The sequence below is a fragment of the Aulonocara sp. 'chitande type north' Nkhata Bay genome, linkage group LG13 (genome assembly GCF_057382095.1).
Source record: "Aulonocara sp. 'chitande type north' Nkhata Bay isolate Kocher_YH1m ecotype deep benthic linkage group LG13, A_spYH_male_GT1.1, whole genome shotgun sequence".
Lineage (NCBI taxonomy): Eukaryota > Metazoa > Chordata > Actinopteri > Cichliformes > Cichlidae > Aulonocara > Aulonocara sp. 'chitande type north' Nkhata Bay.
Genome location: NC_141356.1, coordinates 21,290,907 through 21,315,210, shown reverse-complemented (window position 1 = coordinate 21,315,210; position 24,304 = coordinate 21,290,907). Strand labels below are relative to the sequence as shown.

Sequence of the window (24,304 nt, the reverse complement as noted above, 5' to 3'; positions counted from 1 at the left end):
GTGTTCATTTCTCAGGGACTCTGTCATTGTATAGGCCCTTTCTTCTTTCAGCCTAATGTGGTTTTCAATCTCTTATTATCTTCCCATCACTCCTAATAAGTCTTTCTTTGTACCTTTACCTTACTTTACCTGACCATCAGTCTTGTTCCTTCACTACAAATTGTCAGTCCAAATCTGCCTTTTTACAAACTGCCTTTTGCTTTTCAACACTGTTCTTCTTACATATACCTTAAGTCAAAAACACATATTGTAAAAACGCAATGTGGTGAGCACGCTGAACTTTTTTCTTTTGTCAATTTCCCAAATATCTTTTGTCTCATTGGTGATTCTAGCTCATCTATTTCTTTCCTATGACTCTTTTTTTTTTCAGACTCTTCACAGCCAGACAAGTGGAACTGATGAATATTCACGAGTTGCCAGGACACTTTAATCGGGCAAATTATGGTTCACAACATGGTTCACAGAAATGAGCTCTCCCATCCAAGTTAATAACTTTTAGTGTCACCTAGTCCAAGTATTCTGTCACCATCACATGTGACATTTATGTCATAACCTGACCTGGCTGTGACATTTCCCAATAGGACATGGCTCATGAAACATGTGCCTTTTAAACTTTGAGGAGAGATATTACACATATTTCAAGCAAGCGGACCGCAATGGTCATCTGAGGGATGGATTGAACCGTTAGAAGGGTTATTAATCTCAATGGGCCACTCTATGTGATTATAGTAGCCTGTAAGTCAAATTGCAATATTAATTCTGATGAAAAAAGATAATATACAAACTACTTTTAAACTCTACAGGTGTCACAAAATTACTTCAAGTTGTTAAAGCCCCTTCAAAATAACCCTATTAAATATTAGAAAAAGGGAATAAAGTATAGCAATGTTTCAACGACCAAAACATATTAATCAAATCAAGTCTATCTGACAGAAAGCCTAAATTATCCTCTTTGTGCTGCTCATTCTATGTTATTAATCCCTCACTAGAAATATATAAAAATTATAGCATTAATCTGACAATCATTTAATTAACAGTTAAGGTGCTCTTTTAAAGCTGCGGGTGACTAAGCTAAGAGGAAATAGGAGTTAGACATGAAGCGCAAAGCCCCGTGGTTATGATATTATTTTGAGGTGTTCTCGTCAATGAACACGCACACCTTTTTATGTCCTTTGAATACATATTTGAGGGAGAACAGCTCTCAGTAGCTAGACAGACAATAATATTATTATATTATGAAATGATCTAGTGATATACATGAATCATTGCTGCCCTGCGGTCATTTTATATTAGAAAAATAAAGGTAAACATCAGGAACACTGAAATCCAAAGAAGTCTTTGCTTATCTGTTACACATTGACCGATGTTATCAGAAACGGAGATTTCAATACATAAACATCTTCTTCTTATACATCAAAAAGAAGATATGATGATACTGTTGAGAAAATTGTACAAAATTGAAGATTTTCTAAATTAGATACAATCCTGTCCTCCAAAAGCTGATCGTTAACTGTGATACCTGGAATCACACCAAATACTGTACTTTCACAAAGAAATAACTTATTTACTTGTGACAGCGACGAGAAACATATTACATTTATTTTCATTTATTTGAAAAATCATATGTAATCAAGCAAGCAGCATTACGATTATTTATTAACAATGTCGAGGACCGAATAACATTAGATATGTTATTATTTTAGGGTCACTATGTAGAGGGAATAATGTGGATAACATACAGTAGCTGTGCTTCAGTTAACTGCAGCAGTTTGTGAAGATCTAAGAGTTAAATCTTCAAATTGGTAAATTAGACCAATGATAACTAAACAAGGGTTATATTAGGCTTTATTAATAATGATTTCAAGCGCTGGCAGCAAAAAGTGATTTGCTAAATAAACCACAACAGCTTATTTAATGACACTGTATCACTTCCTCAAGTAGATGAAAGCAGTTATTATTTTAAGCTGAGACATACCAACAAAGTTTTTTTTTTACTTTTTCAAAATAGTCGATGATGCAAACACTAGGGCATCCTATGGTTGGACACATCATGTCATTTCTGCAGCTTTGGTGAGGAGTTATGGAAGCAGAGATTGCTTGAGTCATTATTGCATCTTTGCATGAGTTATTATTTAATGGTATAGTAATTCCATTAAAAAGGCTGATTAATTAGAATAGGTTATCAGAAATGTGACATAAGGTGGGATGATATGTAAAGAGTAACAACGATGTATTTATTAATCTACTGTTTTGTTTTTTCATTATCATTTTTTTTATAGGGTAGCACAGCTGTGTGAGCAATCCCATTACACAGACCATTGTTCACAAGGCCAGTAGGCCAAACTATAGGCACAGTGCAAGCCGGAATCATCACTTGTGGTAGTGCACGTTTCATTGCTATGATGGAACTTAAATTGCAGCCTGGAGGTGCTGTGTGTCTGTATGTAATTTCAACTGCCCATTTATTAACCCTGATGACATAAAACGTCTGTGGCTGTAACTGCTGTAACATTTAGATAAGGTACTTCATAAGGGAGGTCTCTTGTCTGGGGTCCTTTAGATTTATGACCATGGCACTGGATGTCTCCTGTAGTTACCATTTCTGGGTTAATAGATAATTTTTTGACATCCCAATTAGGTTTCTGCATGGATGCTCAACATGCTTAATGGTAAAAAGGGCTATAACATAAAATAGATACATACATTATTATATAGCCTTTTGTACGAGAAATCTAATATTTGAAAATGTCTAACCAGGTCGGAAATTCAATAAATACAACCTGAGGTGAACAATAACGTGTCATTATTTAACAAAGATGAAGCCGAAATGCACAAACAGTGTGTGAAAAACAAAGTATAGTCCGTCATTCAAAAGCTTGTGCAATCAATCAGCATCATTTTCTGTCTGACTTTATCAATGCCTCACATCCTTGTGGAGAGATTTTGGTCCTCTTTTATCTCTTTATGACATAGTTTGAGTTCGTTGAAGTTAGCAGGCATTCATTTATGCACAGTACTTTTAAGGTCCTGCAACAACATCTCAATCAGGCTGAGGTCTGAACTTTGACCGGGGCATTGCAATACGTCAATTTAAAAAAAAAAAAAGTGATAAAAATGTAATTCATTTGTAGATACGGTGCTGTGGTTGGGGTCATTGTCCTGACGTATGAACCAATTTTGCCCAAGCTTTAGCTGTCAGACAGATGGCCTCACATCTGACTCTAGAGCAGTTTAGTATACAAAAAAAGTTAATGAGCCACTTAATGACTGAGAGGTGCCCAAGTCCTGTGGCTGTAAAACAATCCCCAATCACCCTCTGACATTAGGATGAATTTGCCTGTGGAATTGCCTTGATTGCCTTGTTTTTCACAATGATCCTTCCTACTTTAGAACTTAAAACCCATCCCAGGTTTATGGGATTAATCAACCCCTTCTCAAGGACGACTGTAGATATCTTTCGTCTTTGCCATAATGCTAAAACATACCAAAACTTATTTTGTCCTAGAGGTGATCACACTTGCTGATCATAAATTAAGTGGATGCATTTGATTAAAAACACTCATCTGCTGCTTTCCCTCTCTATGCATGTGCAGTAAGAGTATACTTAGTTTGCACACACTGTTTCTGCATTGTGGCTTAATTTCCGTTAATTAAATAATGACATGGTGTAGTAGTTCATATTTTGTATTTTTAAGTTGTATTTGACTAATTTTAGGACCTGCTGAAAATAGATTTTATTTATTGTGCCATGATACATTAAACCTTAGAATTTGAAAAGGGTATATTTTGTACCATAACTGTATATTTTTTATGTTGCAAGTGGCCTCTTTGGTAATCCACCTCCCAATCTCACAATCTTATGTGGTGGTGATTATGTCCTTAGAATAGAGTTTCCATCTCAGTTGCTTGATAGGCAGCTACTCGAGACATCAGTCACATTATGACTGTCTTCCCTGAATCTGTCTGTCACAGCAGGCACAACCACCTAATCCATCAAACATTCTCAAGTGTCACCATCTTGGCCTTTGAAGGTAGAAAAAAAAAGAAACAACGACAAATCCTCCCAGGATGCACAATCCATTTGAGTCGACTAGACGGTGTCTGAGGCAGACAGCCTTCGGTGTGCTAGCAGCTGGAGAAACCTGGTTTAGTGGGTGGTTTAGCGAGACACCAATGCCTATCATCTCTTTGCCCTCGTGCTCACATCAAGTCCTATTGCACTTCTTGCACAACAATTTCAAAGCTTTTCACTTTTTTTCTCTTGAAAGATTATGTTGTTAGTTCATTTGTGTTTTCAGCAACTTCCTTCATCCCAAGGGCTCATGATCTCTGTGCCATTCAAACCCACTCAGCTGGCTGGAAAACACAGTCTAATCTAGAAACATTTGCAATTGAAGGATGGGCATATTTGGCTTCTCATTTGTAAAGATGTGATTAATTTTATTGTGCTATACAATACAATTCAAATCTTTAATTTTGATTGTTGTGAAAACCCAACAAGTAATCTGAAGATGGTCAACTTGGAGTGTAGAAAGGCAACTTTGTAGAATTTAAAAAAAAAAAGAAACACATTAATTAATGACAAAAACAAGTACTTGTGGTGGCAACGATTATAATTTCTGTGTCTACGACTCTTAAAATTCTGCATTGCAAACCAGGGATATCAAAAAATTCTCCCTGCAAGCTTCTATTGCATTTTATGATTGACAGATTACATTCTTTGTGCCACATGCTCTTTGACTGTGTGAGGTCTAAAGCCTGGCAGAAGCATGAGTAGCTGATGGAGGCGGGCAAGCAGCGGTGAGCCTTATGATCACCTGGTTAAAATGTATGCCACAACTCTGTCATGACCAGCTGAATAGTACCAACTGTCTGCAGGGACTGATGGTGCATTCAGAGGAAAGATGTAACAGGCCTCTGTTATTTCCCCGCAGGATTTTGTGATTGCATCTAGTCAGGCTAAAAGGATTTTCAGATTTTGAGAGCAGGAAACAGTATCTAGATATACTGTACCCATGTAGCAATGAGGATTACAGAATTCACCTGCAGCTGCTGAAAAAAGTGATCCCTAACAGATGCAGTTTTTTAAAATTACTTTGTTTCACTTCTCACGCGTATGAATGAATTAAAAAAAAAAAGAAGAGTGCACAATCTTTCTGCCATAAGCCATGTAAGGAACTTCACAGAAATCTAATCTCAGGCTAATGGAAACAAATTAGCTTTGCACCTTCCTTTAAATCCCTTCCCCCTTTCGAGATAACCAGGCAATACGGGTAAATCATTTACACATTGATACATACCTAGATTCAATTTGCAAGGGATTTTTGTGTTGTGTTGTTGCGAACAGTGTAAGATGAGGGAAAACAGGATTTAAGAAAATGATGGACTTGATAGCAGCTCAGAGTTTTCATGTGATTGTTATATAAATGACAAGTCTTTGGAGGCCAAGAGCTGGGGGAAGCCCCCCCCCCCCCAAACAAAAAAAGAGCTGTCAACAGTGGTAATTGAATTTGTTTTGGTTGAATTTGCAACGTGTCTGTGTTATTCTCATTTCAAGGTGATCTTCAGCTTTATGGGCAGTTTATCTTGAGTGATTATATGAAAAGCATGGAAGGTGGAAGCGAGAAGAGAAAACAATAAACAAAAAATACTGGGAGTGTGGCAGGGATAGAGTGGAAAAAACAATCCTTACTGTGTTGCAACAGAAGGGAGAGGGAATGGAAAATTATGTTGTGAGAAAGGGATATAGAAAAACGAGTGAAAAAATCAAATGATATATTTCATAGTTCAAAGACAAAAACAGGCAAATTGGTCTTTTTTTAAAACACATCCCACAGAGACATAAGTCTGCAGTAAGCCGCATCATATCCACCATTAAGTGAATGCAGGAGAAATTAACATGCCATTAGTTCATACTATTCCAGAGTCAGATGCAATTAAAGCTAATGTGTGTGGAGTTCTGTACTAATTGACTGAGAGCTATGCGTGAGTTTGGTTGTGAATACTGCTTCAAATTGCAGCTTCCATCACATCCTCATGTTGAGACTACAAAAGCATGTCTGATAATATGAATGGGATAATATGAGCTGCCAGATGCAGAAATGGTTTAAAAGAACTCCTGCTCTCATTAGCTGTCGTAAGTCAATACTTTAGTTATGTTAATGCTGAAACGCATGGTCAAAATGCGACAAGGTCATTATTTTCATAAAAGCTCATTATAGTCTAAAATTGGGTAATTTAGGCTGCCAGATAACAGAAGCTTTTCAACACACTAAGCCTCATTAACTTTTGCAAATCAATATTTAAGCTACAAATATCCTGCACTTTGAATTTTTAACTAAAGCATAAATGATAAGTGTTTTATTCTAGTTGGTTGGTCTAACGTGTAGTGCATCCAAAACGCATTTTCAGCCTTTATATTACGAGTTATTTGCCAAACAATTAAAAAAAACCAAAAAAACAGCTTTTCTCTCTCGACCTCAGTATCACAATCTCTGTAGAAACGTTGCCTAAATAATGTGGCTGTCAGGGGAGCGTAGATACATTTATCACGGTCTGCGGATTATGAATCAATATGTGTCATGTTTTGGATTCCAGTGAAATGTTTCAACAAGTCAGGGGGTGATGTTTTATTAAAATTCATTGATACCCCCTTGAAAACGAGATGATGCATGGTATTAAAAAAGTTTAAAGACACATAAAATGTACACTGATATGCATGTCCCTGTGTGTATGTGTGTTGTATAGGAATTTCTTTCACTTATGTATTAATCACGTTATTGTAATGCCTTGGTGCCACTGGATTTTAACATGTCTTACACTCATACTTAAGACAAATGGTAGGGGGTGTAGTAAGGATGTTGGGGGAAACAGGAACTCCAGAGGACCAGTCTTTTGTCTCTTTGAGGACTCTGGGAAGTAGCAAGGGAGTGTGAACCTTAAGGTGTGAAACAGCTGTGTACTGCCTCTTGTTCCTGGAGAAGGTATTTAACTGAGGGCCATGTTAGGCTCAGTGAGACTCTGCTGACCCTGCCCCGCGGTCATGCAGGGGCTCCATCAAGCTTGGTTGTCTGTTTTTTGTGTGCTTTGGATTAAAGAATGTTAGCTACCGCTCACCGCTCGTCTGCACAACAGTGTGTACTGTAAGCGCTAGAGGTGGAGCTGCTGGGCACAGTAAGCCTAATATTTCAGGTCAATTATCTGGGAGAAACCTTCTATTTAACATCTTTCAACCACAGCTTGTTCGTAGTGCCGCTCCCACCCTCCATGCTACGACATCTCCAAATAATTGTGAATCAACTCAAGTGCAATCCTGGGCACTACAGCTAAAGAGGCCACTTTTCTGTATTCACAAAGTGAACCTGAGAATTTTGGTACCACAGACACTTAGCCTTTTTAGGTCAAGGCGTGCAGAGCAATGGTACGGTGATGGGAAAGAAAGACAAAACCTAAAGTGCCCATGCAAAGCTCATTTACAGGTTTGTTATTTTTCCTATGGATTTTTACTAGAACAGCTTTTAATACCAAGGCACCACCTCTTTTCACATGCTATCTGAAGCATTAACTGCTTTAATGTGTATATAGCTGTATTAAAGTACTGTGCAGGTCAGGCAATCACATAGCATGGTAGCTTTGGCCACATTAGCATAGCAGTGAAGATATAGGAACTTTACTTTGTTGTGTGAACATTACCATCAGAATAAAAGTATTCCCCTTCAGTTTCTGAGAGGCCGGGAATACAAGAACACTCTTCTATTTACTCTTACAGTCAACAGAACATTTGGTGTGCTTTGCTCACAGCTAATACATTTCAGAGCTAGCAGAAGCTGCAGCTGTCTGCATCTGGATTCAACTGAGGCAGCTGCTCATTCTTTGAATGTGTGGCAAACTAGCTGCTAGGTGGGCATTATGCCAGCGGGTTACACAGTGACATAGAGATCTAACGGAAAATGGCCCAGACTACAAATAAGGAGTTTCAGGTACTTTGGAGGCAGTGGAAAAGAATTACCTCATTTGGTGTGGACTTTAGAGCTTCACAAAAAGCTATATAACTGAATATATGTTACAGGAAAAACATAATGTAGGGACTTTTAAGCGAGAACAGTTATACAATATCAAATAAAGGCCTAGTCCCTCAGGCACTCAGGATTAAATCAAATGATGTGCTGCTTATTTAACTCTATATGAAAGCGTAGTGAAGGCCTCATAGGTCTCACATGCCTTGGGAGCATGTGAGAGTGCTGAAAGAGGCATACTGACATGAAGGTCTAAATTCACTCAGGTGCATGCAAGTGTGTTTTGGCCTCACCTCATTGGCATAGACCCAGTGGCTGTCCTTGGATGCCAGGTTTGTTTCCACAGCCTGCAGTGATAAATTAAAGGAGAAAGAGAGAGGAGAAACAGAAAGAGGAGGACAATTGAGGAACCAAGTGCACAAATTCATTGAGATCACACAGTAGTCCATGTAAGTCTCTTCTCAGGTGTCTCTGGAGCTTAATTTGTAAATCAAGACATCCTCAGACACAGAGAGGCTGCAGGTCCAGTGTGCAGAGAATACAACTAAACCACACAGCCTGTAGCACATTGGAGCAACCAAGCTTTTTAAATAGCGCTGTGCTGTATTTTTACATTGGATGTGAGAATGAAGCCTGCAGTACAAATGCACATAATTTGCCCACTGCAATGGGACCTCTTTCAATTGCCATAATAATTTCACATTCCCTTTTAAAACACAATAATGACACAAAAAGGGAGCTCGTGGAAGTAGGTGTCATTGTTGGATAGAAATGCATTACCATGAGATCTTGTGGCACCAAAGGGAGACTAGAGGGGTAATGAGTTGAGCAAATAATGATGTAAGTATCATATGTAATGTCGTGTTAATGCTCAGACAGAAAGACAACCAATAAACAATTTCAAATATCATATTCTCGTTATATATTTTACTTAGATGGAGCCACAGTTTTTCTCATTTATTTTGAAACTATGTTGATTTTCCAAAAGGGCAGATGCTGCATTGAAAGCACGCAGCTTTTTGCCACAGTGCAACAGTATTTAAATTTTACAGATAGTCAAACGTCAAGTGGTAGAAACCTTATTTAGCTTCGATGCATAATGGTTGCTTTGTGACTTTTTCCATTTTATTCACACTGAATGGAATCAGCTGAATACAAGGGCGCACGTCTACATGTATTAATCTTTCCTCTTACCCTGCTGCTCTGCAGTCACAACAATACGTTCTCTGCCTGAAGTCTAAATGGAGTAACCAATATGCACAGCAAAGAAGACTGCTGTTAAGGTAGTTAGAGCACAAGGAAAGTGTAACCTGCAGTTAGTGATGTGTATGTAAAAACAAAGAACCACCTAAAATCTCTGGGAAAGATGAAAATGACTATTCTTATGAATAATGAAGTCCCTCCATCGGTCACAAGTCTGAACACATCTGTCTTGCTTAACACATCACTGTATGCGCTCTTCTGCCAATTGATGTCATTAGTTTTTAAAGCAGAAGACCGATGCTTGAACATATAAAAGATTGAGCCCTGTGGTTTTACTAAACAACACCATGCTCATCAATAATAGGCGGTGCAGTGTACAGCTTCAAAAGCTGCTAATCAATCTTAAAACCTTGGAAGCCTCATGATTTTATTTTAATGTTCCTCTCATTGCCAAATTGATCTCATCAGACTGTAAGAGGACCATACCAGCACACAAGAAATATTTACCTCCATGACTAAAATACTTAAAATGAAAAAGTGGGGCCATATGCCTTAAAAAATTACCTTGAAATCCAAATGGGTATGCCAACATTATCAATGAATGCCACAAAACACCAGACATATGGCGGGTGCAATGGTCCACTGGAGATTTATGTAGAAAAATAGTGCTTCTAATCACTTTAAGTGTTTAGTTTCCTGTTTGACAACATATATGAAGCTTTTTCCTCAAAAATGTTCATATTTTCACATATAAAATGGTAAACTTTACCCTGTTTACTGTAGATGTGCTGGTCACTGACAATTTAATATTCAGATCAAGACAATTCAGATCGTTGTTACTATTGGACACTGCACATTAAATGGGACTAAACGAGGATCAAGAATTAAACTATTTATAGTTATAAACATTCAGAAGGTTGGTACAGTTTTCTAATTACACATTTCACATGATGGTGATGAGGGCAGAAAAAAAGTAAATGCTTTCTATTGTGTTGCTAAACCTTCAAGCAAAACAGTGGAGGGTATGTGTGCATGTGTTGTACAGTAGATCGCATGAGTGGAACAAAGCAACATCAGCAACAGTGTTCAAGGTTGAGCTGATGGGACCGCATTAGATTACAAAAATGACCAAAAAGAAGAAGGTTATAGCTGAGATTGCGTGAACTAAGGTATGGAGATTTTGAAAATAAACCTTGAATAGTGTTATTTCTGAAAAAAAATGTAAATAAATGTTTATGTGAAAAGGATTCAATGCAGGTTAGTTTTAGTATCTCAGCAGTGTTTTTTTCAAATGGCTCAAATGACGTATTATTGTTTTTTTTACATGGATATTACATATAATACATAAAATTTAAACATCACTTCACAAAAGAGAAGGGCAGTCTAATTTAATTGAGAAACAACTTCAGCATAACTTCTACAATAACTTCATCATCAATAAAACATTGGCGAAGACACACAATTCAGTGTTAATCTCAAGGTTAAATGCTTAAAAAAAACATGCGCACGCACGCACGCACGCACACACACACACACACACACACACACACACACACACACACACACCACATTCTTGTACTCTGTATGATATTCATTCAAATCATGGTAATGACGCTTTGGCCCTAAATAAAAGCTGACAATGATAACTATTGTCTGCCTTGAAGAATAGCCTTTACATTCAAGAGAGTCGACAGCTCCTTGAAGTGCATTCGTTGTTCCAGACAAAGTCTGTCAGATGCTATAATGGTAAAAAGAGAGTCAAGTGTGTAGTATGGGTTAGTTAATGTGTACCAGCTGCGATGCAGTGTTTTGTTGAAGCCGTGGGCACAACAGAACCCTACACTTGAGAGGTTCACCATCAGTTCACAGCACAATTCTGCACTTACAACTTAAGACACAAACCCTCGTTATGCTAAATTATGTTTGCAAGCTGATGTTTAACTCCGTTTCTGTACGTATGTGATGAACACATAACTGTGTAGACATACTGTGAGAAGTCATTGCTTATTATTGCTGTCGTTTTTCATCAGTGTTATCTAAGTGAGGAAAATGTGAGAATGATGAGTGTTGTTAAATGTCAACTGATACAACTATGTTTAACAGGAAACTAAATTAAGAATCAAAGTTCATTAGTTGTTTTGTTCTGTATCTCCATTTACGAGTGACAGTTCAGGCAGTCCATCGTTTCAAAACGTGAATCAAGGCAAGCAAGAACTTGGGGTCTCAGAAATGCTGAAGAGAGTTGCTCATCAGGATTCAAAACCCGTATCTCCTAAAAACAAGAGCAGCTTGGGTCCAAGGAAAATCCCTACATTATTTTGCCTAATCAGCCCCTCTTTTAAATCGCATGTAGTCTTATTTCAGTTGAACTATGAAAGGGTTTTCCACTTTGCTTGGAATTTATCATACCAAAGCCTAAAAATCCATTTGAAACCCTAAATGTTATCAACATCCAAGCAGAGCAATTTTAGCTTTGTGTTTTCTTTATTTCCATTCACTTCAGAAGATGATGTAACAGTGAAACTCTGGAGAGAAATGGGGTTTTAGAGGAGGAGGCACAGACAAAACCCTTGAGTGACATCTAAGGAGTATTCTATTGATACAGCCAATGCCTTGCATCGTAAGATCTCTAATCAGAGACGCAGAGGACCCCAGGCATGTTCTTATACAGTAGCAATGCCACAAAGGCAGTCAGAGAATGCCAACTCCAATTTAAAACCGTGACAGCCGAAAAGGGATTGACAGGAACTGCAGTTAGAAGGATGTGAAAATAGGTGGGGAGGGTTGGTGGTGGTTTGAGTAAGGCTCAGATTGAGGATAAATCTCCTGAATGTCAGAGTGCTCAGTGTAAACTCATTCAGTGTGATTATTTGTTGCGTTACAAAAATCACATTTTAAAAGCCAATCTGAATTGCACACTCAGCTGCCTGATTATTATGCATAACTCCATAAAAGTAATACTTTCAAATGCAACATAAATCACATATAATACATGATATCTTCATAAAAGTTCTAATATTAAGATTTTGCTGATACTAATCCCGAGTGGTGTTTAGTTTTAAAATAATTTTGAAGGCTGTAGTTTCTGCTAATGAATTGTATTGACACAGACTGTCCATGACAATGACATTGATAAACACTATGTTAAGACAAACATCAAATACGTATTTGATTGTGGTTTTGTTTACCTACTGCTCTTTGTCTGATGCTAACAAAGCCAATACTATCCACTGAATCTTACAAGATATTTCAGGATTGGGAAATGGAAACAATTAATAGCTGCTCGCCTTATTAAAACCAAATAATCAAAACATTTGTGGAGATTAAATTATATCTATTACAACCTGCATCAGAATTTTTAAAAATAAAGTAAGATAAGAAAACTGTCATTGAAGCTTAACAAATGTATGACTTGCGATAATCCACTGTTTGCTTTTAAAATGAGTACTGTTCTCGTTATTTTACAGCAACTATTCCGATCCCTGTAAGGCAATCTACAGTTTGGCTCAATCATCAAAATTCAATGTTGCTGAAGCATTTAACTACAGCCTGACAATATAAAATGAATAAGAATCACCAAGCGATACCAATTTCTGTTTTAGTTTCATGAGACATCACATTGTTACAGTATGTACCATAAAATAAAGCAAATAAGATTCATGCAGTAGTCATTTATATAATTATCAGTCCGCCCACCTGCAACAATAACATTTATATCTGCAGACTCACAGATCTCTCCAACCGCATACTTTTCTAAATGGAATCTCAGACTATCCTGATCACCACAACTCTGAATTGTATACAGAATAAGCAGAAGTAAGCATCAGCATTAATTGAAATTCTAACTGGCTCTGACTCCTCTGAAGCCATGTGGTGATTTATTTACAGAGTCATGAGCCCAAATATTATTGTTGCATTATTGAAAATTCTGAATTCACAAGGACAACATTGACCCAGAAACTGAGGCAAACAATGCTCAGACTGCAGGATTTGAGAGCTGAAACTGAACTGGCTAAACAGTAATCCGGTGTCACTTTGTGACTGTTATTTCTGCTGCAGAGATTTAACCCTTTTCTGGTCTAATTCGATGCATGAAGAAAAAAGAAATTTAGTCATGCATTCATTAGTTAAAACAAAAGAATCAAATTGGTTGTGAAATACATGTATTATAGCTGAACTGTTGCATGTGAATGTCATTGACAATCACAACATGAGGCTGACCGTCCAGAGATGTGGTCCAGCTAATGATCTCACATCACCCAAAGGGTTGCATTTTCCATAACCATGCAAATTAGCTCATGTAGCCATGCTAAATGAAGTCTTGGTTTGCCATTTATTCCTTTTGGCCCATCTTTTCTTGCTGCTTAATGTGTGGGTTCCAAAACAAATATTTTTTTTTGTGTTATAAGCACACAGTTTTAAGGTTCGGCAGGGGGCAACTGTTTCTGGTATTTTTAAGTGGATACCATTCACCAGGTCTTAGCATTTGGTCATGATTTTAAGAGGGTGAACAATGAAAGGTTTTGGTAGCAGTCCCACCTTCTGTGCTCTTCCTGTATTAGGGTCTCACAAAGAAGCCAGAAAGGCATAATGAGGTCTGTCATAAAAGATTCAAAATAGTCCCTCTGAGCTCAGCCTTGCAACTGTTGCTGTGGAAACACACCTTCAGACCACTTAATCTGCTCCATCGACAGAGCATTGAACAAAAAGATGCCAAATGCCCTTAGTATACGAGTATAGACGCATTCAAACTACTCATGACTACATACGCTAATGCATTCCTCACTACCGTCTTATTATAAAGTAATTCTTAAAAGATACAAGCTATTGTCCCATAGTCTTTAGTGATACCACAACGCTTGGACAAATTTCTTCTGACCCTGCAGTCTGAGTTTTTAAGACCAGGTGTTCCTTCTAAGGAGTTGGCACACGTGTGTCGCATTAAAAACAAATCATGACTCCCATCTGCCATAGCACTAAGGCTGCTAGCTTCCTCTGCATGTGGTTAGCTTCCCACGCCTTACGCTAGACATGAGTGGAATAGCTAATGTCCTTACTAGGTGACTCACCAGTTGGTACATTAGCCTTGGTAAATAAAATAAAATAAAATTAGAGGAACTGCACATAGTAGCAATAAAGTGTTCATTTCAGTCGTCATGTTCGGTCATAGAATGTTTTGAAATACAGAAAAATAGGCAGAATCAGTAATCAGTGATAATGTTCTATAAAACTTTGTTAAAACTGATTGAAAATTGTGAGATTAGCATTAATATCGCATAACTTATATTGAAAAGCAACAGGATTTCTTAGTGAGAGATGCCACACTCGTTTGCTGGAATCCCAACTGTGAAGTGGTCTTCAACTTTCCCTGTGGTGTATTCCCTCTATAAGCTGCTGGAGTAACTGTGAGCGGTAATGTTGTGAGGGGAATTTCCAAGAGTCACTAAAAGGATTAAAACTCGGTGTGACATTTTATGAATAGCATAGCAGGCTGAAGAACCTCCTGAGTGAAAGATTTCAGTGAAGCTTTAAGAACCTTAAAGGTGAAGGAGCAGTTACTATTTTTCAAACAGTGTGATGTCTTTGTAGTTTGTGGCTTGAGTAGAATTGGTTAAAATCCTAGAAAATTTAGGAAAAAAGAGTCTTTAAACTCTCTCTTTTAGATGTCTTTCTCTGAAAGGGTCCTCCTGAAAGAAAAACCCTCTGATTGATAAGATTGTCAGCACTGAATTGTGCTCAGATCAGGAAAATATCTCATTGTAAAATGAAGAGAAGTAGTGGTAAAAATTCATTTAGAATACTTATAGTTCACTTTGTCTTTTTTTGGAAAATATACAAAGTGAATTTCTAATCGCACTGAAGAGAATAGCATCTTCACATAACAATATCATAACCAAACTCTTCTCAGATTCAATTAGCATTATATGAGGGCATGCCAAACTAGCCGCTAGGTAGCCATTATGCAAATGTGTTCCATGGTGGCATAAATTAGGAACATAAGAAAAGGCTGAACTCCAACAACACAAGTCAGCCAGTTCTTGTGCAGTGTCTGGCACAATAACGCTCCTTGGTATGGGTTTCTGACTTGGATAAAGTTACAGACTTTTCAAAAGCGCAAAAAGCTGAATAAAGTATTAAAAGTAGAGAAATAAAATCACAGCAAAGACTGCAAAGATTGTTTAAAATTACTTTTACAACCAAACTGATTGCTTAACTAGAGAATACTGAATCACAAACCCTAGCTTATAAAGCATCTCCAAATTACTCAACTTTTAAACATAACATTTTAGTGAGTCACATAGATGCGTAACCACGTGCATTTCATAGCCAAAGAAAGTGTCGGGGATTGAAAGGAAAACAAGACAGGATCGCACTTCATATTTTAACATAACACCAAAGTACACTTTCTGAATGATACATCTTGGTACAGGATAAATTACTTTGCAATTCTGCAGGGTGCCCTTGGGGAAGCACCGAACATAAACTAAACCTCCGCACCTGGGGGAAATTTATGTTGTGGATCTTTGATGATATTTGCAATTGAATTTTTATTGCGTAGCTGATAGATGTGATAACCAAGGATAATTAACACAGAGGAAAGTGATTACCTCACCAAAAATTGTTTTGTTCATCTGTGACTGCAGTCGCAACACAAGGGCATGCAGATATACAATCACGGTGCTGTAAAATGTAACAAAAACTGTGTCCGGTATTTACACGCAGAAGCACAAATGTAGCATTATACAGAGTGTTAAGACGTTTAACGACAATATTACACAGAATATTGATGTTCCAGAAAACAAACAGTCACTTTGATGAATGGATGTCACGGCTGACATCTTTGTGTAACAACTCTGAGATCTTTTGGTTTAATTTTCAAAGTTTCTGCAGGATCGAAGCAGCTCTTTGATGCTCTTGAGTGCAATTTGTCAAGTGAATCATCAATGATGAAAATTAACACACCTGTGATATGGGGTGGAGGAAAGCTCAGCAGGTGACTTGAAACAAGCAAGGACAGGAATTAAAATGAGGCAGATAGGCCAAATTCAAAATTGAAATCTGGAATTCATGGGACAAAGGATTAGAAGTGCATCTGAATAATGCATGCTACCATTATCTTACATTAGTTGAGTGATTTGAACTAAGTGAAATACAATAACCATTTTCCATAAGAGCACTTTGTACCATTCCAGGCCATTAGCTTCGAGTAAGTGAACAGAACTTTACTTTCACTCTGAACTTCACACCTTCAAAACACCTTGCAACAGAAAGGTAAGCGTTTTTGGGAAACATTAATATTTAAGCTGTCCATTTAGTCAAACTTGGATTCAAGACAGGATGGGTACATACTGTGCAAATAAAAGTGAGCCACTCCTCATTTTCTTTATATTTTTCTTTCAAGGAGCCAGACTTTTTGTAATTGTTTTAAGTAGTATCGAGCATCAGTTCTCCAGCAGAACTATTTTATGACTTATCCAAGGACAAAAAAGGCTCATAACTCAAGGGACAGCCAAGTCTACACATAATAGACAACTTAGGAAAGAACCCATTTTAAATGGTGTCTTCAGGTGTTACTAGAAGCCTTTTCCATAAATACGAATAACTGATTATATACAACACACTTTGACAGGTATGTGATAGCACTTTTACACAGACACGCTCTTCCTAAAGAGCTATTAGTTGAAACTTGTGCTTGTATGGTATGCTCTTAAGATATCTAAAGATCCAAATGGGACAACAAAAAAAAAAGAAAAAAGAAAAAAAAAGATATCTAACCGGATAAGTGGAGGATAAAAGAAGAAGACACAGGCCTAAAAAACCTTCTACAGTGTCATCTTTAGAGGGTGACTTTCTACAGTCATTTCTAAAACACATGGTCTTTCATGCTCTGTATCAAAAAATAACACCAGATTTTAACCCTTCACGCAATAAAATCTGAAAAGCACTCAACTGGAAACGGCTCAATTTTTTCAACAATGATCACGAAGACACGACAGCACTTTTACTGTAGTAAAAGCCTACATGCATAGAAAAAACACAATCAGACACTGTCATCCATGGATTGGTATCTGCAGAGCCCAGACCCCAACAATACTGAAGCAGTGTGTGACACAGAATGCAACAAAAGGCAGCCAACATCCAAATAAGAGGTGTAGAATGTTCCTCCAGAAGCCTGGAGCTGTACAAACTCTTTTTCTGCCTTATCTACTGTATTTACATTTATGTTTGCACATTTTAATAAATCACTGTAAATATTTCCCATTTTCCTAGCAAAGTATAGAGAACTGATGTGTGGCCTGAGACTTTTGCAAAAGCTACACACAAAAAAAAAATGCCTGAAACTTTTAGAAGCAGTTCGGTGCACAGAGTCAAGTGAATGACACTTCCATCTGTTTTGTTCTACATGAAAGCTGATTTGGGAAGCCGTGACCTTATCGTTCCATTAAGTGTATCCAGTCATAAACTGCTTTGATTACATAAGACAGTTGCATTTGGGCTCCTGTAGAGCATTAAGTACAGTTACACAGTTTTCACAAAGGACTACTACAATGTAGGACCCCTACATGACGCCCATGTCAGGGACCTTGCATGACAAACTGACATGTATGTCTCTCAAAACCTTTCAGTCCCTTCAGGTACTGAGGACTTGTTTTTCACATTGCCTCTAAAGAAACTCTGCCCACCAGGTAAGAACAACAAGGCACATTCAGACTTCAGACACACACTGCTGTAATCTCTGCTCTGGGGTACACTCTCATACTATACTGCTGAAAATGCCTCAAAGTCATAGTTCGCAGATGACTGCCAGGAGAGAAGAGTGAAAACAAGGGTTAGGTGAGAAATCAGAGAGAAAAAAAGGTGTTATAAAAGATATGACAGCTTAGTCAGGATGTAATGAAAAAAACAGTGAGTCACACAAGACTGTGGAGCATATCATGCACCTTATTTTTTTCACTACTCTAAGTCTCTCCTTTTGTGGTCTGTACACTTACAGTAATTCTAGTGATTTGCCTTAAGGAAAAAGAGTATATGCGGGAAGGAATTACTGGAGTTAATGAAATCCTTTTAAAATAGACTTTTAAAGTTTATATGCTAGTTTTGAGCTTATTATTTCATAGAAAATAAAGCATGTGCTAGTTATTATTCTGTTTACTGTCACAAACTATGTCTGAATGTAGCTTTCCCACCTGTGGTATTGTATAAGACTCCTTTGAAAAGCCATTATTTCTGGATAATATTTTTTTTTTAAATTTGCCAACAATACATTATTGTTGCAAATAATCACACATCTTGATGGAGAAATACTACAATGCTTGCCTAAAGAATATGAGATACGTACATGCATAATAAACTTTTGATGCTTTTCTGAAACATTTCATCTCAATAAAGTTGTCTGCAATTAAACTGAGGAAAATCTGCTTTTCAAGATTAAAACCTCTGAATCCCACAAATGAAAATGCAAATATAGATTGCTTTTACTCTTTTGTGAAAAATAACAGATGTGGTTCTCTTGATGCGAGGCACTAGTTGTTCTAGATTTAAATATTCTTGTGTTCCGCATAAAGTACTGCCGATCAGCAATAGCTAATGTGGGACGCAGGTACAATTTTTAAAACTGTAAAATTTTTACCCGCTCTTTAAATTTCATTAACACCTAAAGTTTGCATTATTAGAAGTGTGCTGGCTTTGACTGACAGCTGGATACAGACAAAGGCAGTAGTTGTCTGCTGGGCTTCACCTCAGCTAATTAGAGTCGGTTAAGGGACTGGTGTGCTTTGTAATGCATTTATATAATAAATGCTGGGCAATATAACCTGTTCAAGAAGCTTCAGTTTTGCTGAGAAACATTGTATTAGTTCTTTAGCATATTAGTAAGAGAACAGCAGTAGTAGTGGGTGTCTGTGTAATGCTTCCATTCAGTCTATGGATACACTCCACTAACCAAGCTTGCTAGCATTAGCTGAGAACTTCTCTGCTTTTTCATCTAGTGATGGCTCCTGTAAATCTTCCCATGAATCTAAAATTGAGGTTTAAAAACAGTACTTTACACAGTAATGGGTGTTGTTATGTTGCATGCAGGGGTTTTAATAGAGTGCATAGCTGCAACATTTTGACTTATGTCAGTCTCTTAATATAAAAGTGTGAGCTTATGCTATTTCAAATCCACAGTGCAGTAAATAGGAATACTTTGAAGTGAAAAAAAAAACCCCCAGAAAAAACCAACCTGATAATAAAAAAAAGAAAAGATGATGATACCAGAGTAGAGGCCATAACCAGGGGTGCCACAAGGGTGGGCCAGGGGGGGCTCTGGACACCCCCCAAAATGTGCTGGACCTCCCAGTGAATGTCCTATGTTGGTAATAATTTTAATAAACGTGAGCACAAGAGAAAGGAAGACACCATACAATACACTGAAACATTAACTTGTTATTTATTTCTGCATATACAATTTTTGTCATTCGCATTGTGTCACTTTGTACGTCCCTCACAATTTCCCGTCGTCACCCATTCCCCTCCGCTGTGCCCCTGCACTGTTCTGTTTTTAATGTGTCACCCTAATATTTTTGTGGCCAATATACGGCCACCACTATGAAAAAAGGAGGTCACCCACAGCCATAACAAATGGCAGATTAGCACATTCGGCCCATGGTGTTAATGCTTTGTTTTCTCCTAAAAATCTCACTAAAAGGAACTCTTGTAAATTACTGCAATATTCCTGATGTATGCTGTTTCCCTCCTCTTCTGAATAATCAAGGACTTCTTCATGCTGGTTAGAGTCAGAGGTCATGGTAAGCAGACTGCTGGTATACAGCAAACTCTGCCTGATTAGGTACAAGCAAGCACGTTAAGTGGGCAGACAAATAAAAAAGAGGGAGCAAGATAGTTAATTGTGAGAGGTCAGCGGGGCCAAAGATGTACATGAAACTCATCACTTAGTCTAGAACAAAGTGGCATCTCCAAGAGAAAGAGATGCCTTGAGGAGAGCGGGAGTGTGAAAGTTTCAATTTTGACATAATGAAAACTTAAAAACAGAACAAAACAAAAACACTGAGAGCTAGCTGCCCAGTAAATACAAGGACAGAAATGAAATTTGAACAACTATGTTGGTAAAAGCATGGATACTTCAAGAATATCATTAACCAACCTCTTTGCTAGCATGTCAGTACACTACTGTGAGGAAACTGGACAGACAGATATAACAGTAGCAGATGGAAAAAAAATACCCAGCAAAGACCTGACAGAGGAGCTGAGAGATGAATCTATCTCCTGTTCACCAAAGCCGCAGCAGGAGGCAGCAGGACGCAAACAAGGAGAAAAGGCTGAGATATGCCAAATTACACAAGAACTGAACTGAAGATCAGTGGCAACAGGTCTTGTGGATTGATTCAATTCAAATTTGACATTTTTGGTTTGGATCTTCCAGCTGTTGCTCATTTTCCTGAAAAAAATATAAAGAAATGAGGAGCAGCTCAAGAGTTTTGCACAGTACCGTGTCAAATTCATTCCCATGCATGCCCTGCCACACATGTCCACACGTACAGTGGGGCAAAAAAGTATTTAGTCAGCCACCGATTGTGCAAGTTCCCCCACCTAAAATGATGACAGAGGTCAGTAATTTGCACCAGAGGTACACTTCAACTGTGAGAGACAGAATGTGAAAAAAAAAATCCATGAATCCACATGGTAGGATTTGTAAAGAATTTATTGGTAAATCAGGGTGGAAAATAAGTATTTGGTCAATAACAAAAATACAACTCAATACTTTGTAACATAACCTTTGTTGGCAATAACAGAGGTCAAACGTTTACTATAGGTCTTTACCAGGTTTGCACACACAGTAGCTGGTATTTTGGCCCATTCCTCCATGCAGATCTTCTCGAGAGCAGTGATGTTTTGGGGCTGTCGCCGAGCAACACGGACTTTCAACTCCCGCCACAGATTTTCTATGGGGTTGAGGTCTGGAGACTGGCTAGGCCACTCCAGGACTTTCAAATGCTTCTTACGGAGCCACTCCTTTGTTGCCCGGGCGGTGTGTTTTGGATCATTGTCATGTTGGAAGACCCAGCCTCGTTTCATCTTCAAAGTTCTCACTGATGGAAGGAGGTTTTGGCTCAAAATCTCACGATACATGGCCCCATTCATTCTGTCCTTAACACGGATCAGTCGTCCTGTCCCCTTGGCAGAAAAACAGCCCCATAGCATGATGTTTCCACCCCCATGCTTCACAGTAGGTATGGTGTTCTTGGGATGCAACTCAGTATTCTTCTTCCTCCAAACACGACGAGTTGAGTTTATACCAAAAAGTTCTACTTTGGTTTCATCTGACCACATGACATTCTCCCAATCCTCTGCTGTATCATCCATGTGCTCTCTGGCAAACTTCAGACGGGCCTGGACATGCACTGGCTTCAGCAGCAGAACACGTCTGGCACTGCGGGATTTGATTCCCTGCCGTTGTAGTGTGTTACTGATGGTGACCTTTGTTACTTTGGTCCCAGCTCTCTGCAGGTCATTCACCAGGTCCCCCCGTGTGGTTCTGGGATCTTTGCTCACCGTTCTCATGATCATTTTGACCCCACGGGATGAGATCTTGCGTGGAGCCCCAGATCGAGGGAGATTATCAGTGGTCTTGTATGTCTTCCATTTTCTGATGATTGCTCCCACAGTTGATTTTTTCACACCAAGCTGCTTGCCTATTGTAGATTCACTCTTCCCAGTCTGGTGCAGGTCTACAATACTTTTCCTGGTGTCCTTCGAGAGCTCTTTGGTCTTGGCCATGGCGGAGTTTGGAGTCTGACTGTTTGAGGCTGTGGACAGGTGTCTTTTATACAGATGATGAGTTCAAACAGGTGCCATTCATACAGGTAACGAGTGGGGGACAGAAAAGCGTCTTACAGAAGACGTTACAGGTCTGTGAGAGCCAGAGATTTTCCATGTTTGAGGTGACCAAATACTTATTTTCCACCCTGATTTACGGATAAATTCTTTACAAATCCTACCATGTGAATTCATGGATTTTTTTTCCACATTCTGTCTCTCACAGTTGAAGTGTACCTCTGGTGCAAATTACTGACCTCTGTCATCATTTTAAGTGGGGGAACTTGCACAATCAGTGGCTGACTAAATACTTTTTTTCCCCACTGTACACACACAAACACGTGCACCCACACAGTCTCTTTACTTTCCTTAGACTTGTGTATGTTTTGCTTTAATTACCTCGTTAAATAAATCATGAATGCTCGAGTGACAACATCATCAGCGATACTGTTAGGGGAATCATGTATGCTTGTTTAATGAAATGTTTCTTACTGTTTACTAGTCAGCATTGTGAACTCATCAATGGTTTGAGGTGAACACAGGTTCTTTTATGAAAGCTTTATAGATATTCAATGCCAGTGCTCTAAACTCTGGGGGCAATTACAACCAAGTCTGAATGGACTCCTAATTGTAGAGACAATAAATTAGTCAAATGCATGCTAAATGCATTTTTTTATTTCCCTGAGACCACCACGATGGCAGCAAAGATATAATGAGATGTATTCTCTGTGTGGAGGTTTACACTTTTGGTAGAAAGGAATCTAATTTCCAACTGTGCTCTGGTTGCGGTCTCAAGTAATGGTTATGCTGCTTTATAGCTGGCACAAGCTTTTCAATACACCTGAGGAGCACTTTAATTTAATCCGTCTCATCAGGATCAATAAATGTGTCTGAACTGTGACTCTTTGGGACACACTTGCCCGTTAATAGGCCAGAATGATTTTAGAGTGACCATTTTCTACAACCTCATATACGCAGTTTGGTGCTCTCCTATACTGAAAATCAACTCTAATCAAGCTGGAGGCCCACAGCACTGCCAGAATTCGCAAAAGCAAAGCTTTTACATGCATTAACAGAAACGTAAAAAAGTATAATATAAAAATTATTTTTTTTACTCACACAGCCCTTTTCATACAGTATGTAGTGAAGTGCACATGGAGGGCTATGAGAAAAGAAAGATATGGAACAGTGGGAGGAGAGGGGTTCCCAAAGCTGAGGGGAAAGCGGAGCTGTGGGAGAGGATAGGGGGTGCATGATCAAAGCCTATATTTTGAAATCACTTACTTCTCCATTAGTTTGATTAATGGGGCCAGCTTCACAGTCAGACAGAGGCAAGGGCCTTGAAAAATGATGCAATTACTGCTTTTTGAATAGAGGGCTGAAAAGGCCTGTTTGAAAGAAGGATCTGGAGGATATTCTACAGGGCGTCCTGGACAGTAGACTTTCTCCTCTTCATCCATCTATCCTCCCACCACACACCCTGCAGCCTCAAACTCTACCGTAACCCTACCCATCCAAGGGAGATCTCATCAGACTTAGCTGCATGCTTCACTGGCCCTTCCTAAGCTGCAGCAGTATATTACAGTGTAAACTGTAATTAATATGTATTTGCTATTTTTTTAATGTTTGTTCCACATTCTGTTTAACACTTAGATGACACCTCCAAAGCATTTCTGTAAAGTTCTTTAATGACGTGTCATCTTAGAACATGTACTGTACTTAAGTACATTTAAGGTATTATTCAAATATTGAGAATTTAAAAAATCCCTGGAGTGATCAGTCATGACAATTCTTACTTTTTAGTAAAACGTCCTAAGGAAACATTATGCCACTCATGTCCAAAGGCTCTTAAAAGTTCACATTGGTTGGACATTCAAAATAGGGATAGCTATTATTATTTTTGCATTATTGTATGGGTGTTTGAATCTGTGTAAAATGATCAAAGAGTGGGTTGAGGGTGGAGGGGTGATCTGCATATTATTTGTAATGGAGAATGTTTGGCGTATGCAGATAATGAAAAGGTACAAGGCACATAGAGAAATAGTTTAAGAATTTCCCATCTGCTCTTGGGCAGACTTTTTGTCTGAACATGACACTAGACAAATGTCACAATGAATATCGCTGAAGTTCTTAAAACCCTATTGCCCAATTATAACTGCTTTCATAAGACAGTTTTTATGTGATGCACTCTGCAGGAGGCAAAGGAACAAATTGCTTTCTTAGCTGATCTTGAGTTCAACTAATGAGGTCAAATCACTGCACTGCCC

At 38.3% G+C, this 24,304-nt stretch overlaps 1 protein-coding gene across 2 annotated transcripts in view; it reads right to left on the bottom strand.

The window, feature by feature from the left end:
- Positions 1–24,304, bottom strand: part of grid1a (glutamate receptor, ionotropic, delta 1a) — a 307,772-nt gene that overhangs the window by 41,808 nt on the left and 241,660 nt on the right. For both annotated transcript variants that reach the window (XM_086259143.1, XM_086259144.1), the window contains exon 5: positions 8,309–8,362. In XM_086259143.1, coding sequence (XP_086115269.1) covers positions 8,309–8,362 — 54 coding nt within the window. The remainder of the gene's footprint in view (positions 1–8,308; positions 8,363–24,304) is intronic.